This window comes from Zonotrichia leucophrys, chromosome 3 (assembly GCF_028769735.1).
Source record: "Zonotrichia leucophrys gambelii isolate GWCS_2022_RI chromosome 3, RI_Zleu_2.0, whole genome shotgun sequence".
Taxonomy (NCBI): Eukaryota; Metazoa; Chordata; class Aves; order Passeriformes; family Passerellidae; genus Zonotrichia; species Zonotrichia leucophrys.
Genome location: NC_088172.1, coordinates 64,159,744 through 64,180,528, shown reverse-complemented (window position 1 = coordinate 64,180,528; position 20,785 = coordinate 64,159,744). Strand labels below are relative to the sequence as shown.

Below are 20,785 nucleotides of genomic sequence, written 5' to 3'. Positions count from 1 at the left end.
GAAAGGAGAAGATGAAGCAACTGTGACTCTTATGTGAGTTGCACAACAGTCATGTTACTGACTTCACTTAACAGACAAAGCTTGTACAAGTACACAGGATTTGCTGGAAGAAAATCAAGGAAGATTCTTTATTTGGTGCTAGATACAAGCATTAAATGAAATAGTGTAGGCCAACAGACTCATTAAAAGGCAAGACACAGACTTTAATAAGACATTTAAATCTCTTAATGGGCTGAACAGCTAAAGCTCCACATCCAATGAAACCTCAGATACAGGTACCTGGTGGTATTTCATGTAAAACTCCCACCCCTCTTTCTTTGTAAGAATTTTACTGTGAAAACATATGTAGCCTATTTATGACTTACTGTTCAGGTGAGCTAGGTGTCAACTATAATGCTAAAGCTTGAAATGTATTCCAGGGCTGATATTGGCATGATGTTTATTTTTAGAAATAAAAGACTCTCAGAGGAGCAATAGTAAACAATAGAGTTTGCACTGCTGAGAGCTATTGCTTCCAACAGTATTTCTGTAAGGAGTTGCAATTTTAGAAAATTTCTTTTTAGAATGTCAGCAAGATATGCAGCATAAAAGGCTGAGATACTACAAAACATGCACATTAACCAGGTTAATGTGTATACTGTAAGAGTATACATTAAAAATGGTAGAAACATGTCCAAACTCATTATAATGACACTAGTGTTTCCTTCCAGGGAGGAAGGACACAGCTTTAAGACAGTTACTGAAAGAATAAAATTGCTTTTTAAACCAGAGACACTTGACCAAAATGATCCTAAGAACCAAGTATAAAAGAGGCTTTGTATGTAAAAGGGACAGAAAGAAGTAGAAGAAAATCCCTGTGAAACCCCTGAAATTTCTATTTATAAGCAACAGTCCTCTGCTCCTTTCAACTGCTACTGTAGTAAGGGAAAGAGGTTTTGATGAGTAGCCAAGAGCCCTTCTGCCACTCTAACAGCGACAGGAGAGCAACCTCCAGCTCTGCTTGTGCTGTGTCAGTGCCCAGCTTTAGCCAGTGTGCCAGGAAACCTGATTGGGTTGTGGGATGGAGTGTGGTGGCACAGACCACCCAGTACCTCATCTTTTCCCAGTGTTCCAGAACTGTTTGGGGTTTTGGAACCAACACCCTCCTCAACTCTAGTGGACAACACATCCCAGTTAATATTGGCTATTTGGACTGGTGGAGGAGACAGCTCCATCCAACTTCCTGCTCCAGAGGACTTGCTTTTGGTAAGTATTTGCAGTTCTGAAAGCCAAACTAAACTGAGCAAGGATTGAGACAGGTAAGCTTCTTTGGAGTTCTCTGATGTTCTTGAAAATACAATTATGCTGCTTCAAAAAATACTTCACACTCTTATCAGGAAGAGAATATCATCAGGAATAATTATCAGTTCTGTAACAAATCCAATCCTAAATACAACAACATGAAAGTTTTTGTTTGGACCCAACAGCCTTTTTAAACCTAAACCCAGGCTTTTCAAGTACAAAGCATGCTTAATTCCATTTAATTCAGAAACAACTCAAGGTGCATACTTTTCAGATAAGCATCTATTTGAATCAAAAATGTCAGGATAAAGGGAAATAAACAGAACTCTAATTTCATGAAAGATGGTATAGCTCAGTGTAGCATTCTTGCTCTGCTCTTGTGCTTTAACTTGCCTTTTCCAACTTGACTATCAGGATACAGAAGCATGGGTCATAGCCACATGTTAAGAATTGATCCTGTCAACAGCTTGTTAGAATGTGGCAAACTGAGTAGGAAAAAATAAACCAACAACCTCTCACTGACAGTTGCCAGTGGTTTTATAATTCAGGTTGTAAATACAAACTATTGTGCAACAAACAAACGTGACAAAGCCTACCTCCGTTAAATTTGTTTATATGATAAAAAAATAAAATATTAAACTGCTTATAGTGCAACATTCTAATAGCATACATAAGTATACCATGCTTTGTAAATTTACTGTTACATTATTTACAGTACATTGCAATGCTTTAAACTAGAGGTGAAAGAACAAAAACAGGTAATGGAAAACATTTACATACAGGTATGAGCCTTAATATTGTCCACCAAACTATCCAGTTCACTTTGCAGACTTGTGTGTTGTGCACATTCCTGCCCCCTACCACAGGACACCTTTCTGTCAGTGGTCTGCTCTGTTTGTAGATAGTGGAAAGATGTTTTTAAAAACTGCATAGCCTTCAAGCTTTTCTGTTTCTTCAAACACCATTTGCAAGGACAGCTATAAAATACATAAGAACTCTTATTAATTAACCATATCTGATCAATCTGAAAGCTGAGCTCTTGAAATAAGATCAATAAGTTTTCATTTCTGTAGGGCCATACCAAAGCTGAACTTTAAAGCCCTTTTCTAGCAGTCTCTTATTTCAAGAACGGAATTGTATAAGAGGAAAGCAGCTCAAGGATACATTTTTTAAAATTCTGGGTTTAATTGGGAGCTAAGCTCTCAGAACACAAGAAAAAAATATGAGAATGTAGAATTATGTGCTGCCTTATTTAATGTTCCATAAAGCTGCAGTGTGCACTGCTCAAGCTGATGAATGAATACAGTAAAAGTGATGCAGGAACTATGCCTACAGTACTTATTTGATATCACTGTCCTTGTACTAGAGAAATAATTATTAATTATAGGAGAATAATTAACTACACAGGGAGAAAGGACTGTCCTCAGAGCCACTGCATACTGCAAGGAGTTATGTAAAATCCAGTGACTGTTGAGAAGTGTCTCAAGGACAACTGTCTTTCAAACATAAGCAAGACTAACCACAGAGCTGTTCTTAGGAGTTTGTGACTCATGTCTCATTTCTCCTACAACTCCTAAAAGGAAAAATTCTTTCCTCACTTTCTCTGAACAACATCTTTGGAAGAACTTTAGAATACTGCACACCTGTTTCCTAGGCTGCAACAGCCCCAGAAGAACTACTTTAGATGACAACAGTGTTTAAGCAGCAAATAACTATTATTGTCTAATTTACATTTCTGCTTATAGCAGACAGGAGTCATAATAACTTTAGGCTGCTTTTAGGTAGGGGCAGAAAAGTCAGTGGAAGTTTGAAATTCAGTGTTATCTTTAATTTTTGAGTCTCAGTATTTAAGCTTCATTTTCAGAGAAGACTTTATAATACCTTAGGACAAGACACTGTGCCATACATTTTGTAAATGCTTACTTGTTGGTTCCCAACGCAAGAGAATGGAATCACTTTCTCTACAGTGCATTAGGCAGCTATTAGGCCTATAATGCATTTCAGGAATAGAGAATTTTAACATGTTTTCCTCAGCATTACTCAGATTAAGCTAAGATTTATAAACACTTCAGTAAGAGCTCTAGTCTTCCCAGCAGATGAAAGATGAAAAATCAAAGTATAAAAACACCAATCCATTCCACTGTGCATTATTTCAATACATTTTCTGTAACTTACAGGCTAACTGTGAAAAAGACTAGCACCCAATACAGCACATTTATGAAATATACTGATTTGCCCACCACCCCAAGATTTTTGTAGCCTTACCTTCTGTATCTAAAGTAAGTATTTGGGATTTTTTGATTTGTTTCTCTAACATCCACATTCTTGAGCACTTTGTGCTTGTGCTCTGCGTGGTGATCTCAGCTGTCTCAAGGCAGCATCTCCATACTGAATACCTGAGCCCATTCTTTCTGGATCCAATTCTCCTGATGAGAAACAAAATGGTCACAACAATACAGATTATGTGCAAATAGTACATTCTAAATTAACCATTAACATTAAAGAAAAAACATAATTATATTCTGATCTATTTATGGAGAGATTATCTCAATTCTATCTGCTTTTAGGCAATTTCAAACCTGAATCATTTTCTCCTTTAATTTAACCATATGCCCTTGATCATGATGACAAAGCAATCTCAGAGTTAGGCTGCAAACAAGAAATGCATTTGCACTACCTTGAGCAAAAGAAAGGTCTAAAATATTTTCTGTGAATACAGTTAAAAACTTCCTGCTTTCAGAGGCTCACAGGCAAAGAAAATAGTACTGTAGATACCAAGCCAAACAAAAATGGATCAATCTGACAAAAGGATTCCGAAAAGAACTGCTCCCCAGGGAAAATGATCAACCTTTCCAGCTTCTGGTATCCACTTCTGCCAACTTCATACCCTCTGTCTTCAGAACTGTTCTTACGGCTCTATGGTGGTCTGGCCAAGAGAGATCCTTACAGTCTCCATTTTTGCATGTTTCAATGGATGTGTGCTGGCACAAAAGAAGCCAGGAGCAGTTCACAGAAAATAAGATTTAATTCTGTGGTGGCAGTGCCTCTTTAAAGCAGTCATCAAACTACAGTATTGTAAAAAACTAGTTATACTTTCTTTTTTCATTTGGGTCTTGGGTTTGTTTACGTTCTTTTTGTTTGTTTGTTTAAAATGAAAGCTGCTGTCTGGCACTGATTTGATGCAGTAATCAGAAAATTCATTTGAACACATAATATCATATTATTTTAATCTAAAAATTTGCGTTTGGCATTGGAAACATGTAATTAGAATCCAAGACAGACTTTTCAATATGGCCAATACTCAAAACTTTAAAGATATCAAGCAGCTAGAAAAAAGAAAAACTGGAATGCAAATTAGCTGTAATGATCTCTAGCACACAGGAGCCTGTCTCTAGCAGAAACCTGCCCACTTGTGTTGAGAAGCTTCTGGTATATTTCTAGATCTGCAAAAGTAAAAATGATTTCAGCTGAGAGGCAGAGAGGTCACTTCAGAGAAACAGTTGCTAGGAAACATCCCTGAAATTTTTAGTATTACCGTTCATACTCTCTTGACTGTATTTCCTGTTACATATGAGAAGCAGAATTTAAGTTATGACTGCCCTGATATTAGGTTTTTATTCTGGACTACAAAAACTGTCTAATGTCAGGCTTGGTATTTATAGGGATGCATCAACCCACAGAACACTGAACCAACACTCAGAGCTGACTTAAGATAAAGAGGTCTAACCTACACTCAGACCTGATTTTAAGGTAAACATCACCCACAATTCACACCACCACCCCTTTTTGGATATACAGATCTCACTTAGACATCCATTCCTATTAAAGCATATGAGAAGCAGCTAGAAAACAAGTAGGTTATTTTACCAAAATGAAATTTTGGGTTTTTTTGGTTTAATTCTCTTAGAGGACTTCGAATGATGATATTTCCATGTGCACTTTAATTCATTTTCAGATAAAATAAAAGATTTTATAAATATAAAACTTAATTTACCTGATTCAATTTTATTGAGTATTTTCCTTGCACACTGTACAAAGGCCTCTTCAACATTCTCCCCTGTTAGAGCACTTGTTTCCAAGAACATCAGCTCTGCATTTGACAACAAAAAAAATATCCTCAAAACAAGTCTGAAATAGCAGGTATAGTAATTCAAAGCATGAAAACCAGGAGCAATAAAAATATTTTTACAGAGTTCTACAGTCAAAAAGCATGGTGCAGAAAACTAACTTTTGATGGCAAAACCACAAAAAACATCCTCTAAAATTTCAGGCACCCTAGAAAGCTGGAATCCGAAGATAACCTGGGCTGTGCATGCAAAACTGCACTTGAAACCAAACTTCATACAGTTTCTCATAAATGGAGGTTATATGCAAAAGCATAGCCAGTAACCAGAGTTGGTAGAAAAGACTGATTGATAAAAGCAAAACCAGATTTTGCTGTTTTGATGGGAGGACTGCAGCACAGAAGCTCAGACCAAGACTGGCTTTAGCTGACACAGAATCATGTCCTCAGACTGGAAATTCTGAAAACTACAGACCAGGTAGTCATTGTATGGATCCATGCCCTGCACTAAACTCAGTTTTCAATTAATAAAACTCACTGCTTCAAACTGCTGCACACCCCATACAACTTTGTTATCTACAGAGTCTTTAAGATGCTGAAAAATGGGAATTCATGTCCTTCATTTTCTCCTCAGCTATTTGGAGGCAAGGCAACACCTGAAGTTGTATGACATTTCCTACAGAATTTATCTCCACATAGAGGGTATTCTTAAAGGAGCAGCTGTGAGTGAAGAACCACTGCTAATGAGACTTATGTAGTACGTGTAGTTTTCACAGCAGGCACGGCCTCTCTGGGCCTCAGGAACTGACAGAACTCTTTTCTGTAGACAGGGTACAAAGTACAGCCTAACTGCACAAAAATGTAAATGATCTGAAGGATTATGCATCTTTGAATGCTACATGAAGGTTCTGTACTTACCATTTTCCTGTGCAAACCGGGATGCTTCCAAAAAAGTGACTTCACGATCTGCATCAAGATCCTTCTTGTTTCCACACAGTATTATCACAATATTTTGACTTGCTAACATTCTTGCATCCGTCAACCAATTAGTAAGTGCATTGTAGGTTTCCCGGCTGTGCAGGAAATGAAACCCTTTATTAGGACACACTCACTTCTCCTGAACAGATCACCCAACTAAAACTCAGACAGCAAATCTGTGTTTGTGGCAAACAAAATGCTGGTAGTCAGGCGAGGCACCTACACATCTCAGTGTGCCAGTGATGAACTGGGAAGAACATCAAATTCCTTCATGAAACTATTTAAAAGCTTGAGTATTTAGAAATCAAAATAAAATTAATCACAATATATAAACACACAATAATAAAATAATCACAATTATAAACACACAATTATAAATTGTAAAAATGTGTTAATGTGAAAAGCTAAAATTTTAAGCTCTTGTCTAGTTTTAACCTTTTGTGCATGACATTTTGGGATAACAGAATGAGATACTGTTCCACTTGGAATCCAACTGATATTTAAATTACCAGTGGGACTGTAAGAATTTAGGAGGCTTGTGTATGTGCTTGCCTGAACTTTCACACTGGTGTCAGGACCCACACTGCAGGCAGCCACCCTGCACACACCACTTGCCATTGCAGCAGTGGTCAGGGAGAAAGCTTTCAAGCACTAACACTGACAGATGATTCCAGCTGCCCTTATGCACAGAACACAGATTTCAAAGCCTGATGAGAGAACCCTTCACTCACAGAACAACAAGCAACAACCTAGTGAACCACCCAAAACTCATCTGACAAACATCAGCCAATGGTGGCAGGAAGAATGTGAACATGTGCAATGGTAAGGAGTTTTATTGGCTGCCTATAATATAGAAACATTGAAAGATGCAGAGATGAACAGAATTTTGGCCTACAGTTAAAGAAGGTGTAGGCAGAGCTAGATTCTCCAGAGGATGACCACCTATCCCAGCACAGTGATCAGCAGCTTCCACAAGAAAGGGTGAACCACCTTGGTTAAGGGTGGCTGAAGTCTGCTCTTGTTCCTGTGGCAAGGCTTGCTGAGCCAGTGGCTGCACCTGGGTCCACCATTAGATCAGTGACTGGAGGGCCAATCCCCACGAATTTGTGTAACCCTTTAGGATTGTTCACACCTGACATTCACAAGATCTCATGTAAGCAAGTTCCAAAACTGAAATATGCACTGAAACAGAAGTACCTCTTATACTTACTTTCTTTTCTTCCTGCCCAATTTGTTTAGAGCATTAGGTACTTGGGGAGGAACCACTGTACATTAACTGGATCTGGCAGTCTATGAGCAAAGGAGATGCTGGCTTTCTTACCTGGTTATATCATAGACAAGCAAAGCACCTGCAGCCCCTCTGTAGTAACTCCTTGTTACAGACCTGAAATAGAATCACAAATACACATTTTTGTAGTGCCTTCACTGTTTAAAATCTGGGTTAATATAACACAATCTGTATTATGAAACAGAATTCTTATTTACATATTTAAAACAAATCATGTTTTTAGACAACGCTTTCAGCTGTGCAGCAGACTAATTACAACCAGGATTTTGATGAAGCACTTTGATTAAGTATAACTGTATGAGGATTCTCAGAGTCCATTATGATCCATGTGGTGCTGAAAGTATCACAGATCATCATAATACAGAACTGGAGGCTGATATCTGGCCAACACACTGAAGAGACCTCGTTAATGAAGACTATATATCACAGCCCAGCTTTATTTAGTCACAACTATATCCAAAGGACTTGTCTGATAGAAGACATTTACCTGGATTGCTGCCCAAAACTCAGACTTCTACCATCATTCTCATCTTTGTTAATCAACCCCTCTCCCAAAACAGAGACTTCAGACACACACTCCATCCCCCAAAAATATATTTAAAAATTGATGTCCTATTTGATGGTGAATGTACCCAGGAATCCATTAGATTTTTACTGAGTTTTATCTATGCCTCAGATGTAGAACACTTAAAATACAGCATTAAAAGTACACTGATGGTTATAAGCTGATAAATTGATTGTTTTTTTCTCTAAGAAACTTTAGATATCTCAGTCTTTCTAGAAATGTATTTACCCCAATGGATTTGACTGATTTTTTTCTTCTTTAATAAAACTGTATATAATTATACTGTGCACTTGCTTTCATGCAGATTTTGAACAGCTTACAGCTTCCTGACATTTATTTATTCCAACCAATAGAAGGTCTCCTAAACATGGAGTTAAGTGCATACTCTTAGTTAAAACAGTTAATTATGAATTTGGCTGGTGAGCAAGATTTTAGGCACCTATTCCACTCATATACCTCAACAGGAAATACCCAATGAAAGACAGGGCAGAAACTCAGACCCTGCAAGGCCAGCATTGCTCTACCTAAATCCATGGATCTGTGTCCAGGTTGGAAGGTGAATATGAAAGCAGACAAACAACTCCACTGACCAAAAAGCTTTTTCTGCTTACAAGCAGAGATAAATAATATCCACCACTCAGAGCAGCAATTGTAGCAACACTTAATAAAATGGCTGAAAGTCATACCTGAAGCGCTCTTGTCCTGCTGTATCCCAAATCTGCAATTTGACATATTTACCACCAACATTTATGATCTTTGAACCGAATTCCACTCCTATAGTATGATTGGAGTCATCTTTGACTATGAAAAAAGAAAGAAAACAAAAGTTTTTTGAAGAATATTTAGAGTGAATAGTTTTTACAAAAACCAATTTAGATATTATCAAAAACTCCTCAGTGTTCAAATTACAAACTTCCTGAACCATCCAATTCATTGCAGCTCATAAGCTCACTGCCACCACACAGAAATGAATGTTCTTACAATTTTTGACAGTTTAGTCAATTCAAACTTAGTACTAAAAAGGCCTGCTTTAAATAATTTCCAGTTCACTTGAATAGGTAGCAAGATACTTTTTGTACACTTTTTTTCCAACTGTGTTTTCTAATATTTTGATGCCATTTATAAGTACAATTAATGAGAATGCACACAGTCTTGACCACAAATATGCAAGAGTCAATTCTTCTTTAATGCACAAAGTTAAGATACTTGCTCTATGTGTGCTCTTGATATCACAGAATCTCAGCAATTTACAGCTGCCCTTACTAGCAGCAAGGGCTTGTTTCAAGTTCACTCAGAATCAAGCCATGTTCCTTAGTGCTTACACATCATTATCCTTAAGTATTCCTCAAGAGATAAGGTGAATTACTGCTTGTTTCAAAAAGACAGTCACCTTATTTACAAAGGTTTCTAAATGCATATTATTTTTGCTAAATCTTGATGCCAAAGTAACAAAAGGTCTCTTACTTCTGTACAATCCAACAGAAATTTTTCTTTAATGTTCATCTCTGAATAACATTCCCTATTGAATCTCTATCAATATTTATCATAGACCACAGTCCTTAACAAAGAAAACAAAGTTACTATTTATCTCAAAAAGATGCTACAGGCTTTCTAAATCTACTTAAGCAATTCAGCTTTTCTTTCCTTATTTTTTCTAAAAGATCCAAGTCTCTACTATATATCCAGCTGCAAATGATACCTCTCACAGAAACTAAGTCTGTATTTTCACCAACATCTTGTTATATTTATTTGAGAATAACAGAGAGTAATGCTCCACATAAGGCTTTAGATTAAAGAGAAACAGTGAGCAATAAGGATTTACAGCACGGTTCTGAACATAATTCTTTACTAAAATCCTCACCTACACAAATAAGAGAATTAGGGGAGCTTCCCTACCAATGACAGGTACTCAGGTAGCCAGAGCCTTTACCTCTGGTACAAGGCAGTGGAGAACTCTTACTGTCCTTCATATGTACTTACATTTCTTTTCAATAAATTGGTGTAGCAAACAGGATTTTCCAGTTCCAGCATTTCCTATCACCAAGAACTTAAACAGGAAATCTGAAGATAGAAAGAAAAAAAAAATTGCCAAATTTTAGTATGGACTCACATTATTGTTACAAGACCAAACCCACAAGCCAGCTATTCTCTTGTAGCTGTTATTTCAAAGAGAAGGGAATAGATGACAAAATTAGCAAAATTGCAATAAATCTGAAGAATTATCCAGTGTCTTCAGTAGTGATGTTACACAGCAAGAACTAAGAATTCTGCTTTATGGAGAGGCAAGAAAGAGAAAACAAAGCAGAAATAGCTGAATCTGAGTTCAGTTAAAACCTGAGTTCAGGTAAATGCTTGGCTTATGTTCCAGTAATGTGCTTTAAGAGCATGTAAGGTATTAACTATCATCAACACAAATATATAATGATATCATTTCTCAAAATCTAAAACTCCAGAGTGGGGTGGTTGGGGTGTTTTTGTTGTTGTTGTGTTTCTTTGTGGGTTTGTTTTTGAGTGGTTTTCTTTTGTTTTTAATTTACATTAATTTGGAATTCTCTATTAACAGTTTAATACTCATACTTTGATTTTAATCATTGTACAGCTGGGACAACCACAGTATTTCTCTGCAAAATTTAGAGGGAAGAAATAATTTTTATTCTGGGATGCCTAGTTTCACATTTCTTCTACATGTTAAATTAAATACATGTATTTCTGTTACCTATTTATGAGCCATTTATGTCAATGTTCATTGGTAATACACATATTCAAGATTTATGGCCCATTTCTATTGTTTCAACAGTTACATAAAATGCTTTAATGCTACCACCACAAATCTGCTTTCAGTTTTGCTAAAGACTGAAGAAAGCTTCCTTGTATTACAGCTCTCAAAAATGATAAACTGATTAGAAAGCTTACAAATGCTTTCCCTAATATACTGCCACTAAGGCAAGCTTTACAGCTCATGCAAGATTCCCTATTTATTTTTCTACCAGCAGCAGAATTTCTACTCTTTATTGCACTGTTTCTCTCAGAAACAGAATGCAAGGAAAATGACTTCATTTGCATTATCAACAAAAATAAAAACATTGATTTTGTTAACAGTGTTCAAAGCTGTCCAGTGGGCTACATGGGTATTGGCCCAGGGGATGGCTGAATAAAAAGAAAAATTATGCTAAGTAATTCAAAGAACTGATAAAATCCTCTACCAGGACCTTATTTGAGTATTTAGTTTCAAAAATCAAATTTAAGATGCACACAGATCTAGTGCTCATTCCATTTAATGAAGGAGCTACTTGTTATGGTATATCAAACACTCCCTAGCAATGGTAAAAGGAACAAGCAAGTTTCTCAAAGGGTAAGAAGATTCCCACTGTTAAAAAGACAGGGCTGTAAGTCCTGGAAATGTCTGCTGTTCTTTGTCTTCACCTGTCTTCTGAATTTTATTAATATTTAAAATGAGGTAATGTTTTACTAAGGATTTTTGCTTTTTTACATTTTGTCCCTCTCGTTTCAAATGCTGTAACAGGCTCAGAATAGATTCTGAATTTCACCCTTCTCAGAAGATGGCTGTTCCTTGCTCACAAATATGACCATTTACATGCTCAAGACTTTCTGTTCCAAAATCCTTTCATTTGTCACGCCCCCACCCAGCTGCTCATGCTTTCTGGATTAAAAAAAAAAGTTACAAAAAGGATTTTCCTTCAGGTTGTGAAAATTTTGTTAACTCCTCTAAAGAAGGGCCCTTTGTGTCACCTCAACTGCAAAACACGCTGAAGCTGAGAATCCTTCACTCTATCAAGTCTTCACTGTTACCATGAAATTTAAGTATCATAAATAGCCCAATGTGTTAGGCTAAGAAAAAATGCATCTCAAAGAAAGCCAAGTTTCAATTTTTATGGATCAAATATCACTGGTTAGCTGTCTTTTACACCATTTTGTATATTTAAACTACTCTGTGTGTGTGTGTGTGTATAATCTCACTGGTTTTATCACTTTCAGAGTACCTCAAAATGCAAGATATTCTGAGACACAGACATTTAAAATAATTTGTTTCTGATTCTGTCTTCCGTCATTTTTCCAAACATAAATCTGAAATCCAATCAAAACTGGTTCTATTTTGTATCTGGTGAATGATGTTTGTCAGATTTTCTCCTTAAACACAATTATAAAATTTATGTTTACCTTCCTTTTTCTCCAACAGAAGCCTCATGTTATTGACAATAGTACAACAGCTATTGCAAACCTAACCCAGGCCTTGGGACAGCCAGCTCACTGCTCTGGAGGAGCAGCACAACAGCAGAGGATTTTCCCCTCAGGTGTTTCAAGTTGAAGTGCTTTATATTTTGCTCTGAAAGCAACAGTGCTATTTGGGGATTTTATATTAATGCCTTTAAATTGATAATATCTTTTAGCAGCACTTCATAATAGACTCCTAATTTCTATCCAGATTCTACTGTGCCAGAGAAATTTAAGAGACTCTCTCCCACAAATAAACTGCTTAGATGCCAGTTCAATGCCTGCTTACTTAGTAGACAAAAAATAAATTTCCATCTGACAAAATAGCAAATGGGCTTTTTAAGATTAAACTTGAAACTAGTCACAATTAACTTTTTCCATGGGATGAAAATAAGAGAAATGTGTTTTATTCCACCAAACTAAGAGAAATGTGTTTTAGTCCACTTCATAAAATGAAAATGTCAGCTTTCTAACAAAAAATTTAAAACCTTTCTGCAACAAAGGCAGCAATGTTTCCAAACACATGTAGACTTTAAGACACTGCTACCTTCACAAACATAGCCATGCTAGATTCTATCCTTTTAAACTCCAATTTTATGTAGATTATTCAAACTAACAAAAAGCTTTTAGACTTATGTCGTCAGTTTATCTATGAGCACTGGAAAAACCATATTTCTGTGGTTCAGGAAATATGGAATACTCTGCACATTTAATCAACTGCAAAGAAGGACAAGAAAAAGGCTTTGCCAATACCAAATGTTAAAAACACCAAGATTTAACAAACTTTTAAGTTCACAGCCCAGCCTATTAAAAAATAAGGTAATACCATGTAAGAACAGGGAGAACATTTTTCATCTTGTTATTCTGCAACTTCTTTCTTATAATGTCATTCTGTATGACAACTGGTACCACATCAACTATTTTTTATTACTTATTTTAGCACGTGATTTAGGATATTACATGTTTTCTCTTTAAGCTGTACAGATGTATGTAAAATTTAGCACAGTTTGGAAGCAGAGAAATCAAATGAGATTGGGCAGACAGCTTCTTTTAGACCATCACTGTGGACTCAAACTGTATATATTCATTCTTGGCAATTTCAGCAAATGCAACTCACATTCTAGTGTTTGCATTACTGCTTAATTGCTCTGTGTGTTTTCCTTTTTGGTGTCCTCTTCCCAGAGAAGTTAGTTCACTTCATTTCATAACTTTTTTTTATCTCCTTTTTTTACGCCTATTGACAAAGCAGCTCAGAGCTCCAGCATTCCAGTCAGCTGCCAACGCTGTCACCCTAGAGAAACTTTTCTTTTGAGTTCTGTTGTTCCTCCTTCATAGAAAAGCTGAAAAGCAACATCATTCAGATGTTACAAATGCTTGCTGCCATGCTGGCTACTGAAAAGGTCTAGAAAAGTTAAAGCACTTTGCCTTTAAATAAGATTGTCTTTATACAGAATGGATTTAGGATCAAAACTGAACTCTGTGCTAAAGGGAAGGAAGGTTACAAAACATGCACCACAGAAATCATAAGGAGATGAAATGCAGCATAGCATGGCTGTTTAAGGAAATAAAGCATTACAAAGAATCAGCTTATTCCCCTCTGAGAGCTACAGGCATCACCTGATCCCAAACAGGGTAGGGGGTGCAGGAAATAAAACATTTTCTAGCACAGGCAAAAAGGAATAAAATTGTGGCTTCACCCTAAAGATGCACCAGCAGCACAAGATGTTAAACTACATGAATGACATAATATCTTTTGTGTTTGTTTTTTTCTTTTGGGGGTGGTGGTGCAGTGTGAGCTGAGGGGAAAGGAGAAGAGAGACAATTGTGGGCTTTGATTCAAGCACCAGCAAAAACAGATGGTTGATGTGGCAACCACCCCCAGACATCCAACCTCCTCCTTTGACTGAAGCCTGCTCCAGCAGAAGAAACAGTCAAACTGCTTCTGAGATACTGGAGCTCAGTCCTCAACATGCACTGAGAGCTAAACTGTTTCCTTCACACTGCTAATACAGCAGGGAAGGGGGGAGTCCAATATTATATCCCCAATCAGATTGAAATCCTCCCAACTCCTTGCTGTAGAGCAGAATTTCTATTCACTCATGCTGAGCCTTTGGAAACTCTCCCATTGATGGCACAGGGCAGGAGGAAAGAGTGCTCTGGTGCATTCCTACTGGCACAGGCTGCCTCTAAATGAGAGGAGGAGCTCTTCCCACTGCTTACTCCTTTCTCTAGCAGAAAGTTAAGCAGATAAACAGGTAGAACAGATCAACCTGCCTCTATTTCAATCTGCAAAAAGAATGCTGCAGAGAGGGAAGCTCTGCTTTCTTACAAGTGAGAGCTATGGTCTCTAAGGAATAAAATCAGATTTGAAACAAACTGAAGACCAGGGTGATAAATGCAAATACCATGGGATGGGATGGCAAGAAAAGAACAAATCAAATTGTCCAGACCAAACAATTATTTTCAAATGGATGTAAAAACTGTACACTGTCTGCCAATGACAGAGATTGGTAAACTTATGTGGCCAGACTGGGATTTGCAGATGCTGGTGGAAAAAACTGAAGGAACTAAGGAATTAAGAGTTTTGACTCGAATCTTACACATTGCATTTATTCAATGCTAGTACCACTTCCATCCTTCTACTATTTAAAATCCAAAAGTGGTTTTGCATTTATTTATTAAGAATAAGTGACTTTTTGTCAGGCTGTCTTTACCACAAAAACATGTATATTTTGCATTGGGAAGTGTGCTAAAACATGCATGTGTTGTTATATGGCAATTATCTACAGAAAGGCCATTACATCTCAGAAAACTTGAGTTAAAAGAGTTTTCCTATGAATAAGAGATCTGTTTCCAGTGTTAAATGTCAAACTTCTAAAAGAATGACCCTTTTCTCCCAAAAGCAGCAGGAAAATGTTCTTTCTAAACCCAATCTCAAAATTCATGGAGTTATCTCGTATTCAAGCTTGGTTTGGTTTTGGGAATAAATTGAACATGTAAGAATTGAATAGATACTGAATTGAACACATAAATAATTGAACAGATAAGAAAGCTAAGAACAGAAGATACACAAGCGATGTAATAGATCTGCAGGAATGAAAATATGAATTGTAAGCAAAATTTAGTGTCAAGACTGAGAAGCTGCAGAACTTTGTTTGAAAAGAAGGAAGAGACAAGAAACTCAATAATTGACAGAATGAGTTGTGAAAAGTGAGTGAACAGAAAACCTTCAAAGAAGACAGAATTTGACATGGAGGAAGAAACTAAGGGAGGAAAAAACCCAGCAGACATGAAATTAACAGCGGCTGCCAGTGGAAAGGCTCTTTATTCCCTATGGATTGAGAAAAATATTTAAAAAATAATGCCCCTTTCAAACCTCACAGCAAAATTAAAGTCATATAAAAGACAGCAAAATGACATTGGGAAGAAAAACCCAACCACCAACCAGTTTCCTGAGCCTCTCTGTATGGGATAAAAAGCTTGAGGTTCCATAAGTAAAATGATAATAATTCAGGTGACAAGAAAAAATCTAATGAATGGCTAAGGACTTACAAGCTACAGGGATTCCAGGAGGGGGATACAGTGACCCCCAGTCTCAGGCACCAGGAGGAAACTGACCTAGTACTGCTCCCATCCTCCACAGCCATTGGAACAGCTGGGCAGCAACAAACCACTCTTTGTTAGGAGAGAGCACATGAAATCCAGAGAGATCATCAAGCACAGAAGATCCATAATTTAATCACATGGTACTGCTGACTTTGATTTGTCAATGGGGCTGCTACATATGTGGACAGGACACTGCAGAATTAGTTACTGACTACTCTTATGGTCAGAGATTGTAGAGCCAAGAGTTAAACTTCATGCTATAGCTTAGCTTCTATTCTTCTGTGTTCTCTAGAGCCTGATGCTCTCAAGCCCTCTAGCTCTGAATTTTTTGCAGCCTGTGAGTGCACAGGGCAAACACAGAAACTCCAAAAGGTAATACATCAAACAAGAATTAAACAAATAAGAGGAACAACCCACAACTACAAAGCTTCCATTTCAAGGGCTTGCTTTCTTAGATACCAAAATAATATTAAAGTATCCGCAGCTCCAGTGGGGTTACTATCTCTATTCTGCATCACTGGAATAATGCAAAAAATGTTTCAATGTTCTGGTTTAAGATACCAATCATCTATGTGGCTTACCTAGTATTATTATTACAGCATGAAAGGAGGAGCACCACTGAAATGCTGTCATCTCTGGTTTTCTACCAACTCTTTTGGTAGAGACCACCATAAGCATGGCCAAATTGATCTGAGTTCCAGATCATAGGAGTACAGAGTATGAAGAACTTGTTTAAACTCAAAACTAGGCGGACAAAGCACAGCCCTCTGGCTGCTACATGTAACTTTGACCTGTTTCTAGAACAGGTGGACAAAAGAAGCAGGGTTTGAGTATCCTAATGTTGGCACTTCAAGGGCTGCCCCACACTCTTGCCTCTTTCTGCCCCTTAGTTCTGTGCATTTGCTGTACACTGAAGCATTGACCAGTAGGACAGAAGATCAAGCACTGATGACTACAGTATTGAAAATAAAATGACAATCAGGTCACTTGGCCTACTCCTGATGGACACCCCAACCTCCAAAACGGTTTCCAGAGTTATTGTGTCCAATTTTGCTTTGATTATTCAATTATTTCTGATTCAATTCTGATCCTACGCTCATGGACTAGGAATATGAACCTACCACATGGCTTTAAAATATGTTTATTTGTACAGCAGCATCTTTATACTGGAAAATATCACAGAACTGTATGGTATGGAAAGGGTAGAAAAGAAATCTATTCAAAGCAGAGATTCAAGTAAAATTATAAAGAAAAGAAATTAATACTATTCAGTTGCTTCTCATCTCCTCCACCTAGCCAGCAATACCAGCTCTGCTTGCCTCTTCGACTCCCCACTTCTCTTTGATGCTTCCTAGCGACGCACTGGACACACCCTGTCAGTGCCTGCACTCTGGACTTACTCCGTCGGATGTTTCCTACCAGCAGCAGTCAGACACCCATTCCAGCACAGGGACAGACGAACATACCCACTGATCTTCTTCTCCCAACACACTCCCACAATCAACTCTTTCTGACGCCTGCATGTCTACGACAACAGGACCGAATCCTTAACTTGACGGCAGAGGCACCCCGGTCTCCAGGAGAAGCAGGGGCAGCTTTTCCCAGCGGACAGGCACCGCAAGTGTCCCGCTGCACTCCCGGACCACAACAAGCAGCGCCCAAGCCGCTCCCTGCAGGAAAACTCCGAGCGCTCCTGCCGGGCCGGCCACGGGCGGGGCAGGCGCTGGGGGCTCAGGGCAGCGGCGGGCACAGGGGCCCGCCCGAGCCCGGGGAGCCCTCACGCCACACCGGCTCCTTCCCCGCTCCTCAGGGGGCCCTGCCCGGCCCCGGGCCCGCTCCCCCGCAGCGGAGGAGGGAGACAGAGAAGGGGATCCCCTCACCCCGCCCCCGGCTCCTACCGTAGGTCTCGGACATGGCACTCTGCGACATCCCGGGAGGGGTGACCCCCACCCCCGCCGCCGCTGCTGCTCGCTGCCCGCCCCGCCCGGGGTCGGCGCTGCCGGCGGAGGGAACCGAACAGGCCCCGCCGCCCGGGCCCGGCTCAGCCCCGCCCCGCTCGCGCCGCTGCCGCCGCCGCGCAGGCGCGACCGTGCCCGGCGCGCGCCCCGCCTCCCCGCGCAGGCGCGGCAGCGGCCCCGCCCCCAAACACGGCGCACGTGCCCGGGGCGCTCCCGCCCGCTCCCCTCCCTGGGACGGCGGCGTCGGGAACGCGCTCCCTCAGCGCCGGGGGTATGGCGGCGTCGGAAGTGAGCTCCCTGAGCGCCTTGGGGATGGCGGCGTTGGGAATGCCCTCCCTCAGTGCCCTGGGGATAGGGGCGGCCCCCAGCGCGGGCTCCTTACCCGTGCGCAGCACCGAGTCACACACCGAGGCGCTGCTCCCGCCGTTCTCCAGCTTTTATTCCAGTTGGCGCCAAGCAGGGAATCCGGGCGGTGACCCTCGAAAGGCTGGCTCCCCCGTCACCGAAACGGCACGCTATTTATACATTTTAAGAAACAAAGGCGATGGCGTTCCTTGGTTACAAGTTACATAGCTTTTTTTAAAATTAGCTCTCAAACCCCTATTTGCTCGTCATTCCTGTCCTTTCTCACTGTAATTATTCCTCAGGCGCAGTTCTGCTCTCCTTCCGAGCCTGGGGTCGGTTTTGGGTAGGTGGTCAGTGAGTCGCGATCTCCCACTGCCGGAATTGCCTTTCCCCCAGGCACTGCTCAGTCCTGACTTCGCTCCTGGCTGGAGTACAGACAGCCCATTCATCCTGGGATTGTCTTCCCTTTTCCTCGTAACAAAAGATTGGCCGAGGATACAATGTTCCTAGTGCAATTGCTTAATTGTAACTGCGCATTAGCTACTGATAACAGCAACAAAAAGTTGCAAAGTTTGGTTCAAATCTTCAGGGGCTAGACACCAGCAGTGCCTGGCCTGCGTTACTCTTTGCTGGCTTTCTTAACTCCCCGGCCAGCCCTGGTTAGCCTAGCAGCAAAGGGCAACACAGATCCCATCACAACAGCCTTTCCATCTATGCCATTCCTAAATGATACTTCCTGTGTATCCTCCACATTTTCCTTTCTTTCAGTCCTTAAAAAAATTCCACTTCTCTTATTTCCTCTTCTGTTACTTCTGGCTATCTTTATCTTCTTGCTCACAGCTTCCCATCCTTTCCACTTCTCCTTCATCTCCCAAGCTGTAGGAAAAACTGCCTCTGCCTATCCCAGCCACCTCCTTGCCAAGTCCTCATCTAGTCAGAGGTCAGCTTTGAAGTTTCCGTCTCCAATCACTGGAACAACATGTGCTGAGCCAGCACCAAGAGCCCCTCAGAGAATCTGCTGATTGTTCTTCTTGTTGTGGGTACATACAGACAAAGAAACTAGCCACAGTTTTTGAAGAATCAACTCCTTAATGAGTTCAAACTATTAACAGTAATTGGAGGTTGTGTAAACAGGTCCCCAAAGTCAGCACAGCCCCGGTGCACAGACCATATTGAGGCCTAAGATGTCACATGTGAACGTTTCTCTGGGGCATCTGCTCTCCAAAATGCCCTGGAAAGCTGAAGAGCCTTCACATGAGCTGCACAGACCTCAGTATGTCACAGATGTGAGCTTTGTGTCTGAAAGCTGTCCCCCAAAATGGTACATTCTGAGGCTCAGGTTGGACTTTAAAGAAGTTTGGTCTAATATCACCAAATCCCTCACAGATGTTGGTTAGTTTTGCTCAACCCCCCTGTCCCCACCCCCAGAAAACAAACCCAATGAATCTAAAAAATCCCCCACCAAACCCAAAAAACAAACTGAATGTCTTAACCAAAAAAATCCCCAAAGATACTGAAGTAAAGAGATTTTACTAGATTACCAAAAATATGTCATGTTAAATCCAAGAACAAGGAGATTTAGACCTCTTGCACTGTACAAACTTTAGGTTAAGGGGTAAATTAGTCTTGTTTTTTTTATTCTTTGTATCTTGCAAGGTGACTGTTTTATGGAGTTTATATTTGATAAATGTGTCGTTGTGTTAACACCACATTCCTTTGCTTCCAATCACTCCTGATAAGTTTACACTCATCTATCAATAAAATACTTCAAAATTGTAAAGGTTTCCATAAAAGCTATTAGTTAAATATTGAAGAGGAAAGTGAGGGTTGGGAGAATGTTAAAGCAAAGATAGGAGAACATGAGAGATGAATAGGATTTGATGGTTTAGAAATTTTGCCTTGAAGAATAAATTAGAACAAATAGTAAAATTCAGAAATAATAAAGACTGCACTAGGCTAGAAAATATATAGCTGATACCTCAGTAATTCGAGAATGTCGGGCCTGTATGTTATATAATAAAACCATTCTTTCTGAGTAATAAACAATAAGTAGCTAGAATTGGCCTTGTTAGTATCTATCTTAAGTACAAAGGTGAGAAAAAAAAAACCTAAAGCCAAATGTTTAATTCACATGATTTCTGTTGACGACATCTGCTAGAAAATTTTGGCTTATGTAAAAAGAGATCTATTATATCAAATTGGATCTGCACATCACATGCTTCCTCAAATTACATTCACCACAGTTACTGTGCCTAAAACTGGTTGTGGTAGTAAAATTGCTGCTCAGGAGGTCATGTAAGGTTTCCCCAGAAGTCCTAATCTCATTTTTTTACTGGTTTTTACTGACCAGTGTACCATAAATAGGAATGGAAGAGGACCCACAAGATCTCACGGGAGCCAGATTCAGGGTGGGGTATTCTGTGAAGTCTCTGCCAAAATAAAATAATATGACTCAAGGATTTGCAGGT

General features: G+C 39.5%; 1 protein-coding gene across 1 annotated transcript; it reads right to left on the bottom strand.

Moving 5' to 3' along the window:
• Positions 1–109: 109 nt before the first annotated feature.
• RAB4A (RAB4A, member RAS oncogene family) lies at positions 110–18,067 on the bottom strand. Its single transcript, XM_064708538.1, has 8 exons — positions 17,913–18,067; positions 10,156–10,236; positions 8,862–8,976; positions 7,644–7,706; positions 6,263–6,417; positions 5,276–5,371; positions 3,547–3,707; positions 110–2,258 (listed from the first exon to the last, which is right to left on the bottom strand). The coding sequence occupies exons 1-7, from the start codon at positions 17,941–17,943 to the stop codon at positions 3,592–3,594; spliced, it is 657 nt and encodes a 218-aa protein (XP_064564608.1). The 5' UTR covers positions 17,944–18,067; the 3' UTR covers positions 110–2,258; positions 3,547–3,591.
• Positions 18,068–20,785: the final 2,718 nt, after the last annotated feature.

Excerpts from the sequence above, each read along its gene's own strand:
- RAB4A (XM_064708538.1), bottom strand. The coding sequence starts at position 17,943 with ATGTCGCAGAGTGCCATGTCCGAGACCTACG. Across the intron at positions 8,977-10,155 it reads CCAATTTATTGAAAAGAAAT|TCAAAGATGACTCCAATCAT; the intron begins GTAAGTACATAT and ends CTTTTTTCATAG. Across the intron at positions 3,708-5,275 it reads ACTCAATAAAATTGAATCAG|GAGAATTGGATCCAGAAAGA; the intron begins GTAAATTAAGTT and ends GTTTCTCATCAG.